At 41.7% G+C, this 15,773-nt stretch overlaps 1 protein-coding gene across 2 annotated transcripts in view; it reads left to right on the top strand.

Moving 5' to 3' along the window:
* The window catches only part of LOC101483022 (protein jagged-2), a 50,729-nt gene that overhangs the window by 14,287 nt on the left and 20,669 nt on the right, over nt 1–15,773 (top strand). For both annotated transcript variants that reach the window (XM_004554690.4, XM_004554689.4), the window contains exons 3-5: nt 3,189–3,246; nt 9,768–10,022; nt 10,749–10,809. In XM_004554690.4, the coding sequence (XP_004554747.1) occupies nt 3,189–3,246; nt 9,768–10,022; nt 10,749–10,809 (374 nt within the window). The remainder of the gene's footprint in view (nt 1–3,188; nt 3,247–9,767; nt 10,023–10,748; nt 10,810–15,773) is intronic.

The raw sequence follows: 15,773 nt of genomic DNA, 5'->3' as shown, positions 1-15,773 counted from the left end.
GCAGACTGCAGGGACGTGACACTTTGATCTTCAAGCTCCTGGCCTTCGGTGACACACATAGCCTCCTGCTTTAGTCTATGACAAACACTCTTATACAGAAACACACATGCACTCATGTCAAGGTGCTCTGAGGTTCGGAGAAAACCCCATCTGTCTGGAAGTCAGTGGCTGTGACATTTAAAATTGATTACAAGGGGAAAATTGATTATGATAATGTCCACTTATGTTCACTCAGAGTAGAATTGTGGCTTCTCACGCGCTCGTAAATCACTACTGTGTCATCTAACGAACCGAAGAAGAAGAAGCTGGTATGATCTGGACACTTTGTGCTCAGATTGTCCTCAGAATGATGCCATAGTTTGGGGATTATTAGTACTGGAACAACTCTGAGCAATTATAAGATTATGTGCTAGCAAACACTTCAGCATTGAAAAACCAATGGCTGAATATCTTTTCTCAACATTTAATCTTGTTAAAATAAATTGTAAAAATAAATTTGCGCTGGTGTTGAAGACTTTACCTCTTTTACAATCCTTCTTGTTTTTTAATATTTGAGCCCAGAGAGGCGATGGTTACGTATAGACTCTATACAACATGTCTCATTCATCCATTCACACTGTGACTGCTTATATTACTGCTGCAGTCTTTATCTCGCAGGGTAGAACAGCTCATCCTCTTCCAAACGATTGTAGTAATAGCTGCATTGCAAAATAAAAGTTGGGAAAACTGTAGCGGCTTTCTGTCCCTTGTGGTGATGCTGTAACACATGCCTACACTCACAGAGGGAGTGTAAAGAGCCTGTAAGAAAATGCTCCTGTGAATGCCTCTGGCTCTCTCTGGAAGTTCTGTGACATTACGTAGACACCTTGCGGCTACGAAACCTCTTTGTTTAATGTCATTTCCACTTTCCCACATTTGATTGCGTTGCTAATTTGGCAGGCATGCCTGAGATCGCTCCAACTTTCAGATTTAGGATTGGTAAAGTAGGCGCATTCATTGAATTAAGATGAGAGGTAAAGAGATGGGAGGTAAAGACAGGAGCTTTACCTTTCATGTACCCAGGATTTTAACATCAGATACAGCAGTTTTTACGTTAATCAGTTCGTGATGTGTGGAGTAAAAAGATGAAAATGTCTACCTGGTGCTGGGGTGATTACTTCAAAAATGTAATGGGTGAAGAAAAAAGGGGGAAAAAAGCGTAATTTAAAAAAAAATATATAGTCACATTTCATTTCTAGAATAATCAAAAAAATCAGTTCTCCTTATACAATGCCAATTCACTGCAATTATTTTGTTTCTTCCCTTTAATTAGTCGACAGACTTTACTTGAATAGAGCTCCATGAGACTAAAGAAACAGTGACACTCGTTTAGTGTACTAGTTGAGCATAAAACAACTTATCCACAAAACTGAACATGAATTTTTGATTCGTTTTCAAGTACGTCATTAATCATTTAGTCACACTCTATTTGCCACGAAGCATTCGATTCTGGACTTGTTTTCGCCGTGGTGCCAACCTGCATGTTATGAACACACCCTAAAATAAAAACTAATTTAAAAAACACGTGCTAACAAGCGCTAAGAGCAATATCTGACTTGTATTTTTGTCTCACCCACGACTTTTCTCAGCTACCCACCCAAAGAGCTTCACACCACGCAATTACGTTTAAAGCACCACCGAGCACCTGAGCGCTCTACCTCACCCCATGTCTTTTGCGCTTCGTCTTTAATCTCTCCTAGCGCCACTTTGTAACCTCCCTTGTAATCTTCCCTGCAGCCTTCAGTCACTCTGAGTCAGACTTGGGTCATGGGAACTCACAGCTGCTTGCTTGGCCCCATGCAGATGACAGACAGCGAGCTCCATCTCGGTTTGTTTGCTGATGCACGTGAAAAAAAAGGGAGAGGGGGGAAAAATAGCCCTGCACCTGAAACAATCCACAGTTTGAGTTTGTTGCTGTGGGACAGTGGAGTCCATCTCTTCAGGAAAGTAGGGCACAGTGTGCAGGCATGCTGGGCTTTCACACGCATTATACACATAAACCTGCAGTTTAGCACTCAGCAGATTGTGACATTTACTGTATCTGGTATTATTTAACACAGAAATCCAAATTTAATCCTCATTTCTGTGGATGACAGACAATCCAAAGAAAGGCATAGTAACCATCCTAAACATGCAAACCCAAACAACAGATGGAGGCAAACGCTCGGTCACCTCTAGTCTTCAGCTGGGATCTCGGCTTTACCAAAAGTGACTGGGAAGATGATCTTAGTACTCTAGCGGGGGTGTATAATCTAAGTAGCTCAATACTACTATTATACTTAGACCACATGCATCAAAGACTCTTGGTCACCACTGTTCCTTCTTTGGACCACTTGTGATAAATACTAACCACTGGGGACCAGGAACACACCACAAGAGCTACAGTTTTGGAGCAATCATCTAGCCTTTGGAATTTGGCCCTCGTCAGACTGAAATCCCTAGGCTTGCCCGTTTTTCCCACTTCTAACACATCAACCACTACAGGTGCCATGATGATAAGTGTTATTCACTTCACCTGTCAGTACTCATAATGTTATGCCTGATCGGTGTATGCGTACCTAGACATTTAAAACAAGTTGGGACACAGTTTCCTGTGGGGGATTTCAGTGGAGAAGGCAAGAAAATTATATTTCCCCATTGGAGATCAATATAGTCTATTTAACCGCCTTTTGGCAAGTCATCAAAAACCTGCCAGCTCTGGGGGTGCTGACCTTCCAGAGAATCCGGAAAAAAAGAGAGAAAAATATAAAGAATGTAATTAGGAGAATGTCTATCTGACTGAACTTGAAAGGATCATATGGAAACTGTGTGTTGCTACTTTCCAGGTGAATGCTTTCTTTTTTGAATGATCAGGTTGCTGCCCTTTTTAACTAGCCCTGGTTACACGGAAGGTAATCAGTGACAGCAGTGTGGGAACAAAACAAATTTTCCCACCGCTTCTCACCTTCTGTGCCAAATATGTGTGTGTGCCAGTTTCTGAAAGCAGTCTTCCGTGTCTGTTCGTATCTGGGTTTCTGTGTAAACTCACTGTCGTGTGCCATGTCTACATCATGAACTGGGCACGAGTCTGAGCAGAAAAGTTGATTGTGATGTTTCCGTATTAGTGCACCCCGTGATGACCTCTGTCTCTCCTCCTCTCTGTGTTTCAGCGAGCGTTCACTGTGATAGTGGAGGCGTGGGACAGGGACAACGGCACACACAGCAATGGTAAGGTCCACCTTTCAGTGTTCTTTCCATCGTTTCCATCTATCTCAATGATGAGAGAGTGACATTTAGGCTTTTTTAAATCTTTAAATAATCAAGAAAATAAATTATTATCAGCTGACTTCTTTTTGTTTGGATGGTTCAAGGGGCATAAATGCATAAATGCACAGTTCATTTATGATAAACTCACTGAACATTGTCAAGACATCAGCACAGACAGTGTGAACTGGAAAGATCAAATCTACTTGTGAAGCTTCTAACCGACCTGCCTGCCAGCACCAGATTTCTTTAGTACACAGCTGTATCCTGTTTACACACTTCTGGTCTCAGTTCTGTTTGGCTTTGTTTTCCAGCACCATAGTGAGGAAGGTTAATTGAAGGATGCAATCTACGTTAGGAGGCAACGCTTCGTTAGCGTTGTTGGCTTTATTTTCCCGGAGTTGATTCAGGACCCGGTTCATTTAGTGCCAGGGTTCTCAAGGTGTGTCATGTGGGTCGATGACGGCTCTGGGGAGCTGCTGTACATTTCATCCATCCACAAGGGAGCTTTTCTTCTCATTTTTCAGCTTCTTGTTCTAGCTATAAAAATCTTCTTAATATTCACAGCTGGTGTCAAGGAATAAAGAAAAAATGCAATAAAATGCTTATAAACCTTACAAAAAAATGGCTGTTCCTAACATAAACCACCGTCACACAAACAGATGCATTAGAACAATTAAAGATGATGTGTCACTCTAAATTTGAAGTTCATTATTAAATCTTGAGAACCCTTGATTCAGTGGCTTTAGCTTCATTTTTGTTCCACGCGTGCAGGAACAGACGCAGTGAGGAGAAAACTCCTTGAGTGAACCATTCAGCTGAAATTCAGTCCAATTTTATTTATATGAGATCAGGAGTGTAGCTGAAGGGAGGCCTGAGTAGCACCACTCCTTTCCCTATTTTCTGGGTGTTGTCAGCCCATATCCAGACTGTATTTTGTTAGCTACATACGTGATGTTTTTATGCCACAGGAACAGCTCCTTACTCAATACATTAACTTTGTGTTACCTCATGATGGAAGCATTTATAGGTTTTCCCATAGTTAAGCCAAGATTTTACAATGTTAACCAAACAAACAAACACTTAGTGATAGTGGGGAGGAAAAAAAGCTCAAGACGAGTCAGGTCACACAGCCATCAGATGAGACATGAATAGCCGTGCAGACAGTAATGACAGTAAACACTTAGCAGGTCGGTGAGCCAGTAAGTGCAGATCAGACATAAATGCAGAAAAGGAAGAAAGTGAGCAAACCTCGGGCCAGAGAAGATGTAAACTTAATGGGATGCAATACTAGCATATGGATATGGATGCATAGCTTTAAAAGAGAGGAGGTGCTCGTCCATAATGTGAGGATTCCCAAACAGCTTTGGCTTTGTTTGCATCTAATATTGAAGGTAAAATGACCTTTTCACATTAATTTAAATGAAGATGACTGCTATGATCAACCACACACGTACACACAAACTGTGTTACTCTACCCTTCTCGGGGTCACCCAGGCTGTTTATGCCTCTCCTCTATATTAAGTCTGTGAGAGCATTGCCTCGTTAAGCCATTAATTGCAGACCCCCACCCCCACTTTTCGCTACCTCCTAATTAGCATCCTGGCAGCTGTCTGGCTACTGCACGCCACTTTGTTATCACTGTGACAGGCTGCTATGGCTCAGCGTGGACGGTGATTCGAGTACTTTTTAGCTTGCTAGATGTGATGGTGCAGCGGCAGGAGGGGGGTGCTTTACTTATCCCGGGAGGGGAGGCGTGTATTCTAAGGTAGTGACAGGCAGTCAGGCATGCAGGAGGTGCTGATGTGTCGACCGCCGTGTCTTGTCTTGCAGAGTTGGTCTGAGTCTCATTGCATGATCATAGGTTTCAGTCCTGAATCTGTCAGTTAGTCTGTCAGCAGTCGAGGGTCCTGTCAAGAGAGAAAGCTTACAGTTTGGGCTTAATTATAGGTCAAACTGGACAAACTAAAAATAGATATTTAATGATATAATGAGAAGCCACCACAAGTGTCTTTCCAAAGCTGTTTGGGGATTAAGTGTTGACTTCTCGGTGTATCTGCCTACTTTCGCTTGTCTTTTCTGCCTCCGTTTTGGGATTTCCTACATTTTCGCGACGCACGTCAGAGAGCAGGCCCAAACCTGCAGCATCCTGCTGTGTGTGTGTGTGAGAGTGGAGCAGGTGGAGGTGGAGCAAACATTAGTGATAGTGTAGCATAATTATAGAGAAGGAGAAAGTTCTCATGTGCCCAGGCGTGCACAAGAATAGGAATCTACGTAGGGATGTCCCAATCAAGTTGAGCTTTGCCCAGGAGCCCAGAAATGAATGCTTTGAATATCTTCCAACCCAAACCCTGTTTACTCTGTACTGTATTTTTTTTTTTCATGTGTAAAGCAGTTGCATCGTCCTTGGAGTTTGGTTAGGGATCTGCTGGGGTGGTGAAATCTGAGCATGATTTAGGCTGTCCCTCTTCATTTCCAGCCTCAACAAACTGCTAAGTTTAAGTACAGGGACTGAGGTCACCCTTCCAATGAGTGGACAACCTCCTGAGCCACAGCCAGCCCTAGTCATGCGGGTTGGCCAGAGAGGTGGCCAGACTTCAGTCTGTAGTGGCCATTGTGTAATAAACAGTGGTTTGATTAATTAATCTACTGGTTCTTTTTCAGATTTGGTCTGTGGAATTTTTGTAAATGGTCTAAAATCTTATAAAAGCTTTTATTATTATACATTTTTTATTACTTTTATTTTACAGTTCATTAAACAGCAAGCATAGTCAATTACTTTATTATTTTCTGCTACTTATATCATTATGAATTGATTATTTTTAGACTGATGATCATAAAAAAAATCCAAATTCAAACCACAAACTCTGGTTGCTTTCGTACAGAGTCTTCGATGGTAAGTCCACTGTCATGACTCACAGTCAGGGGATAATTAACATGGCTTACCTTTGTTTAATTCAGAGTAATGAGAGAAGTATTGCTCTTTTCCCAAAATATCTAACACTTTATCAGCAGCTCATCACTTAAACAACAACATTAAAGTGTGACGTGTCTCAATGTGTCGATTTTTCCTCTCAACTTCTGGTAAATATTCTGAGAGCATACGAGGGGAGTTTCCTCGCCTGCGTTTCAGTGTATGCATGAACAGGCCTGGGCTGCAGGTTGCAGAGGCCTCAGGAAAAAGAAGGCCTCGCAAAGGTTGTTTATGTTTCAGGAAGCCCCCCCCCCGCCTGTTTCAGAGCAAAACAGAAAAGCCTTGGGAAAAGAGGGCTGGGATGTTATTGAGCATCAGAGCTGGTGCATTGTTGGTGTATTGGGGAAGAATTATGAATTATGCATGTCAGACTGATTGGATGGTAGTATGAATGATGCTAAAACACTGGTAGCATTCTCTAGAGATAAGCTCAGCTTTGGTCCTAAAAGTATTAAAAATACATCAGCCAGCTGCACGTCTGGAATGGAGATGACGATGGTTTTTTGAGGTTCCCCTTTAAATCTTGAATGTAATGGAAACCTGCAGAGGTCTCTGCACGTATAGTGATGATTTCAACTTTAAAAAATGGATGATTTGCTTGTTCACTGATGGGAAATATCAGTGAGTCTTTTGCTAAGTTGTGCCAAACTATTAACTGTCATCGAATAATTTATGATAAAGTTTTGGCAATCAAAGGAAGGAGTTGATTTAGTGCATTTTTTGCCCTTTAATTTGCCATTTAACTCAGATCTGTCTGTAGTGCCAAGCAGGTCACAACAAATCCTCAGATGAGAGGACTGCTCCATTAATATTTATGGGAAAAAAACAGGTTTATTACAGTTGCCTTAAGAAGGTAGGGAGATGACAAATGGCTGTAAATGTTAGGTGGTACACCTGGAGGAAGATGGTTCACAAAGGAAAGTAACTCCTTGCCAACCAGTTAGCTCATGGTTTCACTGGAGAATGTAAGAGTCACGTCACTCAGCTGGCATTCTTTCTCGGTGTTCTGTTTGTTGGTGTCTTTAAGCAAGAAAGAAAAGTTGGGACAGACATTGCAGAACTTTTCTGATTCTGATTTTTGTTATCAGCTCAGCTGTAGTCACAACCCCGTGTCTTATTCAGACAATTGGTTTGGAGAAATTGTGAGGAAACAGGTGTAGATTTTGCAGACTCAAACAAAAAACAGTAACAACAACTTCTGCAAAATGCTAGATGTCAGGTAGAGAAAGAGGTCAAAGTTCAAAGACCCCCAGCCCCTCTTAAAGCTCTCCTGTCCCATGAACTGTGTCGCACATTGCCTGACAACTGAAACTGTTGGACAAAGCCATCACTCTACATTTTTAAAATTAATTCCTCTCTTTGAAAGCAAAGACAATCGTGCTGCTCTTGACATGATCAGCTGCTCGGATCTGAAGCCCCTCGTTGTTTATATAAGCTGGTTTTTAAATGGCCTTCCCTCGCCTGCTCTCCCTAGTAACAACGGCCCCTCTTAGTGTGTCTCCTCCACTACAGAGGGAGCTCATGATTGGTCTATATTTTTATATCTAATTGCTGGAGATGAACAGCAGTGAGTGAGTGCCTGGGTGTTTCAGGTGGTGGGTGTGGGACTGAAATCTGTGGCAGTGTGTTAACTCACAGTGAGCCTCAGTAAATCAGGACAGTGTGAAAATGGATTCTAGGTCTTTTAGCTTTTCAGTCATTTTTCTACACTGTCTAACTTAGGAAGTTGAGCTATTGTAGGGTAAATGTTGTTCACAAATATATTTAAGGTATTATATTACCATAACTATTGACCATAAATATTTTTTAAAAAGTTATTTTATAAACACAACTTCACAGTCTTATTCTTCTGCCATGACTAAAGAGGTGTGAAAAGTGGCTAAATCCAGTAATGTAAAGGTGGACATGCCTTCCTGCTGTAATCTAAAGTCAGTATGGGAATGCTTTAAATGTGCATTACTTTTAAAGGCCAGCAGGGGGTGTCACCTTTGCTGCCTCTGATTGTAAGTTAAAACTATGAGAAAATTACCCCACTGCTCACTTGATGTGTGACCTGAGTAAACACTCCCCTGATGAGTTTATGGTCTCAGTCTTTAGTCTCGGAGCTTATTTATTGCAACACAATGTTCCTTTTTGTAAATAATGTCACATATAGGCTAAAAGGGGTTTCTCAGCTCAGATCTACCCATGACTCATCACAACTTAAAAAAAAATACATTGCATTCTAAGCTAGCAACAATGACATGAACTGAGCGTGAGTTTCAAGAGTGTCTGACACTTGAGCTGAGACAGCTTAGATGACTATATAGATCTCGAAACATGTATAAAAAAAAGCCAACCACATCCCTATTCCAAAAAGGAAAACTCAATGCTTACTTACTGAATGAAAATCTGAATCAAACGTTAAGGTGTAGTCCTATCTCTGGGGCTTTTTGTTTTTTGCATAGATAATTTGCATTTTGGAAGGAAAAGTTTTGCTAAACTAAAGGCAACCCAAGTTATAATGGAAACATATCATTAATAGCATTGTCAGCATTTAGCTTATGAGCCAGGAGAGAAAAACGAGTCTTTCAGTCCATCTCCACCTTGTCACTCTCTAAAAACATGAGAATGCAGAGAAGCCTGCTGGGTCGTGGTGCTTCTGTTCCTTGAGAACGAGCTAAAGGGCCTTTCCTATGTCGCCCTTCCTTGCCTGTTCCCCGTCTCTTATTATTTCCGGCCTGGCTCCGATGAAGTCGAGCTGGATATCCTGAAAGTGGGTGGCAGGAGAGGAGGGGGCCTGAAAAGCATTTCACCAAGCAGGAAAACTGAAAAAGCATTTCGGTTATCAAGCCCTCGCAGACCTCGCTTGTGCTTGCTTAATTTTCCGATTCTTTCACTCTTTTTCCTCAACTTTTATTTTTTCTTTTACCACATTCTTGATAGAACAGAGTGAAGCTTGACCAGAGGTTACACCTCAAAACATCAGATCTTTTGAGCATTTCTGTGTTTTTTGTTCTTTTTCTGTATACATGAAAATGAATCACTACTTCAACTTTTCCTAGACTGCGAAAGGAAGTCTGTCCACGTATACCATGTGAGGCAAAATTTGAACTGCATCACCAGTTGACAGGCTTTGGATTTTTTCACAGTACAAGTTGTGACTGTAGCAAAGATAATCTGTCAGGAATTAGTGCACATTATAAACAGCACTAATGACGGCACTTGATTTTAGCCAGTTTAGCGACAGGAAAGTTAGTCACGGAGTACCACAGGGCTCTGCACTGGGGCCTCAAGAATTCATCGTTCAGTATTGTGAACCTTCCATTGCTATGCAGTTGGCAACCAGCTATATTGACCTAAAAAGCTGGGAGAGATAACCCTGTGAAAATCGACTGACGTTGTTTCCATGAGCTGCAGGTTTTTTTTTTAGTTAAAAGGAAAAATTGTCCACTGAGTAAATAACAAGCATAATTTGTCATAGCATTTTTTTAACATCTGTTTCTGTATCATCTGTTTTTGCTTTGTCCAGATGATGAGCTACTGATAGTGCGCAGCATCCACAGAGGAATGATTAACCCTGGAGAGGAGAAACAAGTGGTGGAATATAAAACTTTGATTGCTAGTATTGGCTACACCATCCGTGTGCGCTGTGATGAAAACTACTATGGCACCAAATGCAATAAAGTATGCCGTCCACGCAATGACTACTTCGGCCATTATGTGTGCGACCAAACTGGAAACCAAGAATGTATGGAGGGCTGGACAGGGCCTGACTGCAACAAAGGTAGGAAAAAATATATCAGTCAAAGTGCAAACAGCAACACAATCTACCATGTAATAATGTTAACAAGAAAATAAAAATAATTAATCCTTAACTAATAATTAACTAAATAATACAATCTAAACCTTAAATCTTCAGTGTCATAACCAGTTAATAATGTATCTATTTCTCACTATTTCATAGTGAAATCGCAGCACTTTTTATGGGGGAGTACTGGTATATGTGCAATGAATCAAAATGAATCAAAACTGTCTTTTAGAAGCTCTCATTGGCATCATTTTCCACTTTGTTTTTAAATGTTTTTTTTTAATTACTTACCACTTTTGGAAAGCCAAAAGCAGCCAGGTTCAAATAAACACTCCTCATCCAAGCTTACTGTGATCACGTGGATCCTCAGTTTTTCCTTCCTTATTGCCCTTTTTGGATGAAATTCAGAAGTTCACGGAAATTCGTGTCAAATGTCACTTTGCAAGAATGTGAAGAATGTCTGGAAATTCCTGCCATTGCTGAAGGCACCTTCAGCTGTCTTGACAGTTCATCCATCTATTGTCACAACAGTTTCTCTGCATTTTCACGAGCAGGGAGGGCTAAGGAAGGACATTTTAATGACTGAAAGCTCAAAAGAATTCAAATGCTTTATGTTAGCTTTATTATGCTTTTAAATAAAAGAGTTTTTCACAATTTTTGGACAAATCCATACATGTCGTTTTCTCTTTTCCTTCTCAAAAGCCATCTGCAAACAAGGCTGCAGCCCCATCCACGGGATTTGTAATGTGCCAGGAGAATGCAAGTAAGTCACCTCTAGTTTTTTTTTTATGCACCTCTTTGTTTCTCTTACGGCATTGTTGTCAAGTGATGGAAAATATGTTCTTGTTTGGATGGAAACCCCATCACCACCACCACCACCTCCAACACATAGGGAGTTAATGAGAATAACAGTCCTGACACAACAGAGTGGTGAGTGGGTGAGGGGGTTGTTAATAACATACCAAGCAGCCTAACCCCGCATCACTCTTAACTCCCCCATCCCAGTCTGATGCATTGCCCCCCATTCCTCCACCTCCATCCCTCAGCTCCACTCTGATCCAGAAGCTATTGTTCTGCTTCCTGTTCTAAAGCTGGCCTGCTCTTGCCCGCACACAGAAAGAGAGAAAGCAGCCTGTTTTTTTTTTGTTTTTTCTTCCATGTTTCCTTCCTCATCCTTCTCCAGCAACAGAGAGGCACCGTACCTCCCCGCAGTCCCTTCCCTCCACCACCCTCTTCCAGTGTCTGGAGCCCACATCACCTCTTCCTATCCTGGATCTTGTTATGGCTGGCACTCTTATGTTAGGAAGTGTGGATTCCGCGCACAAAGCTACAGACAGCAAGCGGGGATAAAGACAGGGGGCATTGAGGGCAGTGTCACTGGTTGCTAATGGTAACTCAAATTATAGGTCAATACATAGTCTGTGAGTACCTCGAATATAAATATATAATAAGGTAATGAAGTCCATTTACACAAACAACACAAAGTACATGAAATAAGAAATACCAATTACTTAAATGACATTTTACGTGTCAAAACCAAGAGAACTTACCTCACTACAGATAACCTTCATTATGCTTTGGTTGACACAGGCTAAGGGACATGTCATCGACCCCCTGACAATCTTGAGTCACTAGGAGAAAAAAAATGTATTTTTCTGAGTGGTTCTTGTGGCAGATTGCTGGTCACTAACAGACGCAGTCACACGTCAGTTTCTTGAAAGATGTCGATTTGTCTGCATACCTCAATCTCATAAAAAAAGAAAGTGAACAATGATCATCTTCAAAGTAAAAGATTTGGCTGACCACAAGTTTAAAAAGTTGTGGGTTGAATTTTTACCTTGAGGAGACCATTTTTCATGTACGGTATACGTGACAACCTGCTACTGACCAAACCAATCACAAGGAGGTTGTGTATATATATACATGTGACCAATTTCATTTTCTCCAACTACCAGCAACTCTCAGAAAACATTTTTAAACCAGTTGGAGAACACACACTGTTGTCTAGCGATTGGCTGTACTTTACCTGAGTAATTTAGCCTTGATAATTCATTGGATGAACGTTCTATGAGATACCAAATACAACAAATCAGAGATGCTACTGCTCCAAAAAAAATTGTATTTCATGGCTCCCGTGTGTTCATGAAAAGTATTAGACCAGTACTTCTACACTAGCTACAGTGTTTTTGCTTAAAGCAACAAGCATTCAAAAAAGGCTGATGAAGCGTTTACAGTTATGTGAACAGCAGAGATGGCAGCAGAGAGATATTTAGATTTGATTACATTTGGAACTGAACTGTACATTTAGACAGAGTGGAACACAAGCTTTAAAAAGCCAAACTACACACACACACACACACAAACACACACACACACATAGTGCCAAGTATTTGGAAACATCAGAAGAGCAGCGTTGACAGAAGGGAGGGAGGGAGGTTAGGGTTTTACACTGTGGCAGGTTTGATTAGGTTTGATGAGGCTGACATTTCTCATTGAAAATGGCCAGAGGATTGTAAGAGAAAGCAACACCCTGGAATGTGCCTCAACATGTGATTTGGAACTTCGTCGCCATCAGGTGCGCACATACGCTCAGCGCTGAGAAAGAGAAGAAGCAAAAGAGAAAGAGAGAGTCGGGGGATAGTTCACATTTATACGAACACATAACAAAACTGTAAGCCTAACTGTGTGAGAATAAAACTAAAACAGACACACCTGACAATAAACGTAACACTCTTGAGCACAGAAAAACTGATATGAAATGAATTATGAAATGAATTGCATTAGAAGGATTTATTTGTATTATATATCAATGTTAAGGTTGAAATGCTGATCTATGTCACAATTTATTCAGAAGAAAAACAAACAGTCTCTTGTCTATCACACCAACTTCGTACTTTAGCCTTAATCGATCTTTAATTTAAATTAATCCACCTTCTAAAACAAGGTATTTTAGCTAACTATGCCTTCTCTTTAAGCCAACTTTCTTACTGGATAATAGCAGGTGAGTGGGGCTCCTGTGAGACTAACCTACTAAGGGTATCCCCTGTCTTTGACATCATACAGGTCCAAGAGAAAAAAAACTGTATAAAACTTCACGTTTAGAGCAGTCTGAAGTCTTCTCATGACCTTTTGGTTCATGGGGATCACTTGCGTATACACTGCCTTCATTACTTGAGGTAAAACATAATTAGCCCCCTTTCAATGGAGTCAGTGGAAAAGTCTTAAATGGATCCAGCCACTTCCACTTTATTTTGATGCAATGAAAATTGTGGATGATACAGGCCCTTTAATTAAAAATCCAATTTCACCGTTTACAAAACACGTAAATCTAATAACGTACAGGGAGGATCCGTTTATTCAGAAGACAGCCACCTAAGCCGCAAATATGCGCCTGTCAAACGTTACAGTGTGGCTCAGCCTGTGGTGTCAGGTGCAAATTGATTGAAAGCTCCATAAAAATCACACGTAATGCGATCTCGCAAAACAAACGGGCTTGTATTAATATGATTCAAATAGAAAACCGTGTCAGGGCGAACGCATACCGAACAAGTTAGAGCGAATGTGATGTCAGAAGAAGTATTAAACCCCGATTCTTTTGTCCCCATGATAGAACAGAGAAAACCCGACTCATAGCGGTCAAAACATTTTATATTTCAGAGAGGAGGAAAAAAACAGAAGAAGAAGAAGTAGTTACTGGGTTAATGTCTGGGAAATTTTGAGGGAAGAGAAAAGAGAAAGAAACAGGGGGAAAAAAAGCATCTCAGCCTGGCAGAAGGAAACTAAAAATGTGTGTTTGGTATCTTGTTTCTTACACACAGCGCATTCACAACCTACGCTCCCTCATGTGACACTACTAAACATGTAGCTAGGCAACAGCAGGCTAAGTCCGTCTGCTGGATTTGGGCGCGAGACTTGCCTGTAAATAATTCAGCGGTCCCACACACGGACACTCACACACACAGCCCCCTCTACCTCGGCCCACCGTCCCGTCTTCAGGGTGTGGTTTGTCTGAGGGGCAGCGGCGGGGCGTGGGGTTTTGTGGTAAAGGAGGGATATTTTAGGCCCTGGCTTGGCCCCCATGGCCCCCTCCATTGATGGGACAGCAGCAGCCCAGTGACGGTGCTTGTGGGTAATGCCACCCTTGGCCTGTGGCTGCCCGAAACCATTTCCCTGCTCTCCCACACTGCAGCCAGACAGGCTGTCCGCTCTGCCACCGCTGACAGTGTGCAGGGCACTACTGCCAACCGCAGAGCCGGACAACACTGCATACAGTAGTAAACAATACATAGCACTGTCTCCCAGACACACAAACACACACATATGCATAAGTGAATTGCAAATACAGAGCGAGATCAGATGAAAATTGCAGTCATGCATACAGTTAAAAACATTTCTACTTGCAAGTTGTGCATGAGACCAAACTGTCTGTGCATGTTTTGATGTAATCAGAACTTGGTCACTGCTCCATTTCTTTCTTTGTTTTAAGTGTGCCTCTGTTTGCCTGATACCACACACAGGTATTCCAAGCTCATTTAATAGGAAAGGCCACCAGCTACAGAAAATATGTTGTTAGCATTTTGCATGAATTGAGTTTAAAGACCGTTAGAGCAAAATTTGAAATTAGCTACCATAATAAATGTGATCCTGGGTCAAATAGGCTTTATTCTTTTGGTTTCTGATAGTTTTCCTGGACGCCAGGGCCCAGTCACATTTTTTTTTTTGAGTGCTATCCCGTCTGTCATTGTCCCAAAGTACTACAGCACATCACAGCAGGCTACAGAGGCCCATTTCGCTGCCTTTTGGTCTTTTGGTCGGCTTCCATTTTGAAGTGTTCGTGAGAGTCGAAGGAGAGGAGGGCTGGTTGGGTGGGGAGGTGGGTTTTGCGGGCCCCAAAATAGCCCCAACGGAGAAATGACAGGACAGGTGGGGCAAGGTTACCACTGGCCTTGGAATAACAGAGCGCTGCCATATACCAACAGATTAGCTAACCCTGTGCCTGCCTCTGCTTCGAGACGACTAAGCCTCGTTCCACAAAAAAACACCCGTTCCAAGTTTGCCCTCAAGCCACGCTCACGGCACAGGAAGAGGGCAGAGAGCAGACACGGCGTGCATGACGTCTGTGTGAAGAAATGCACAAAACAAACAAAATGGGCGGGCTCTTAGAAGGTCACTTTTCTCTTTTATCGACAGTATTTTGTAGATTACAGTATTGCCTCTGATGATATAAGTCGTATTATACACCAAGGAAGGCTTTAACTCTAATAAAAGTGCAGGTTTTTTTTGCTAATACTTAATACTTGGGAGTTTTGGACAAATATGTTGGCAAAATGAACAATTTGAAGACTTCTGATGAGACTTTTGGACTTTTATATTAGCAGTGAAGTCACATTTCATATATAAGTGCTACAGCAGTAAGACATAAGCTAGTTTTGAATAATTGACCTGAAACTTTGTAGGAAATGTGAATGAATGTGCACATGAAAGTAAGCATGACGAGATATTTGCAGGCCCACACACACAACACACTCAGGAATGTCCCCTGGCCCTGCATGTTCTAAGATTAGGAGTGGCAGCAAACATGTCACTCACCTCGATGAAGATGCTTTGTCCTGCTGTGGCGTTCAGCTGCAGTGTCACAGTGGTAATGTGTGGCTGAGTCAAGTACAGTGATGTTTGTACTTGCTGACCCTTCATGTATGCAGAATTCTTCCCTCTCTGAACTCCATA

This window comes from Maylandia zebra, linkage group LG19, assembly GCF_041146795.1.
Source record: "Maylandia zebra isolate NMK-2024a linkage group LG19, Mzebra_GT3a, whole genome shotgun sequence".
NCBI classification, from domain to species: domain Eukaryota; kingdom Metazoa; phylum Chordata; class Actinopteri; order Cichliformes; family Cichlidae; genus Maylandia; species Maylandia zebra.
The sequence above is the reverse complement of the archived record's forward strand: the minus strand, read 5'-3'. Positions and strand labels throughout refer to the sequence as shown.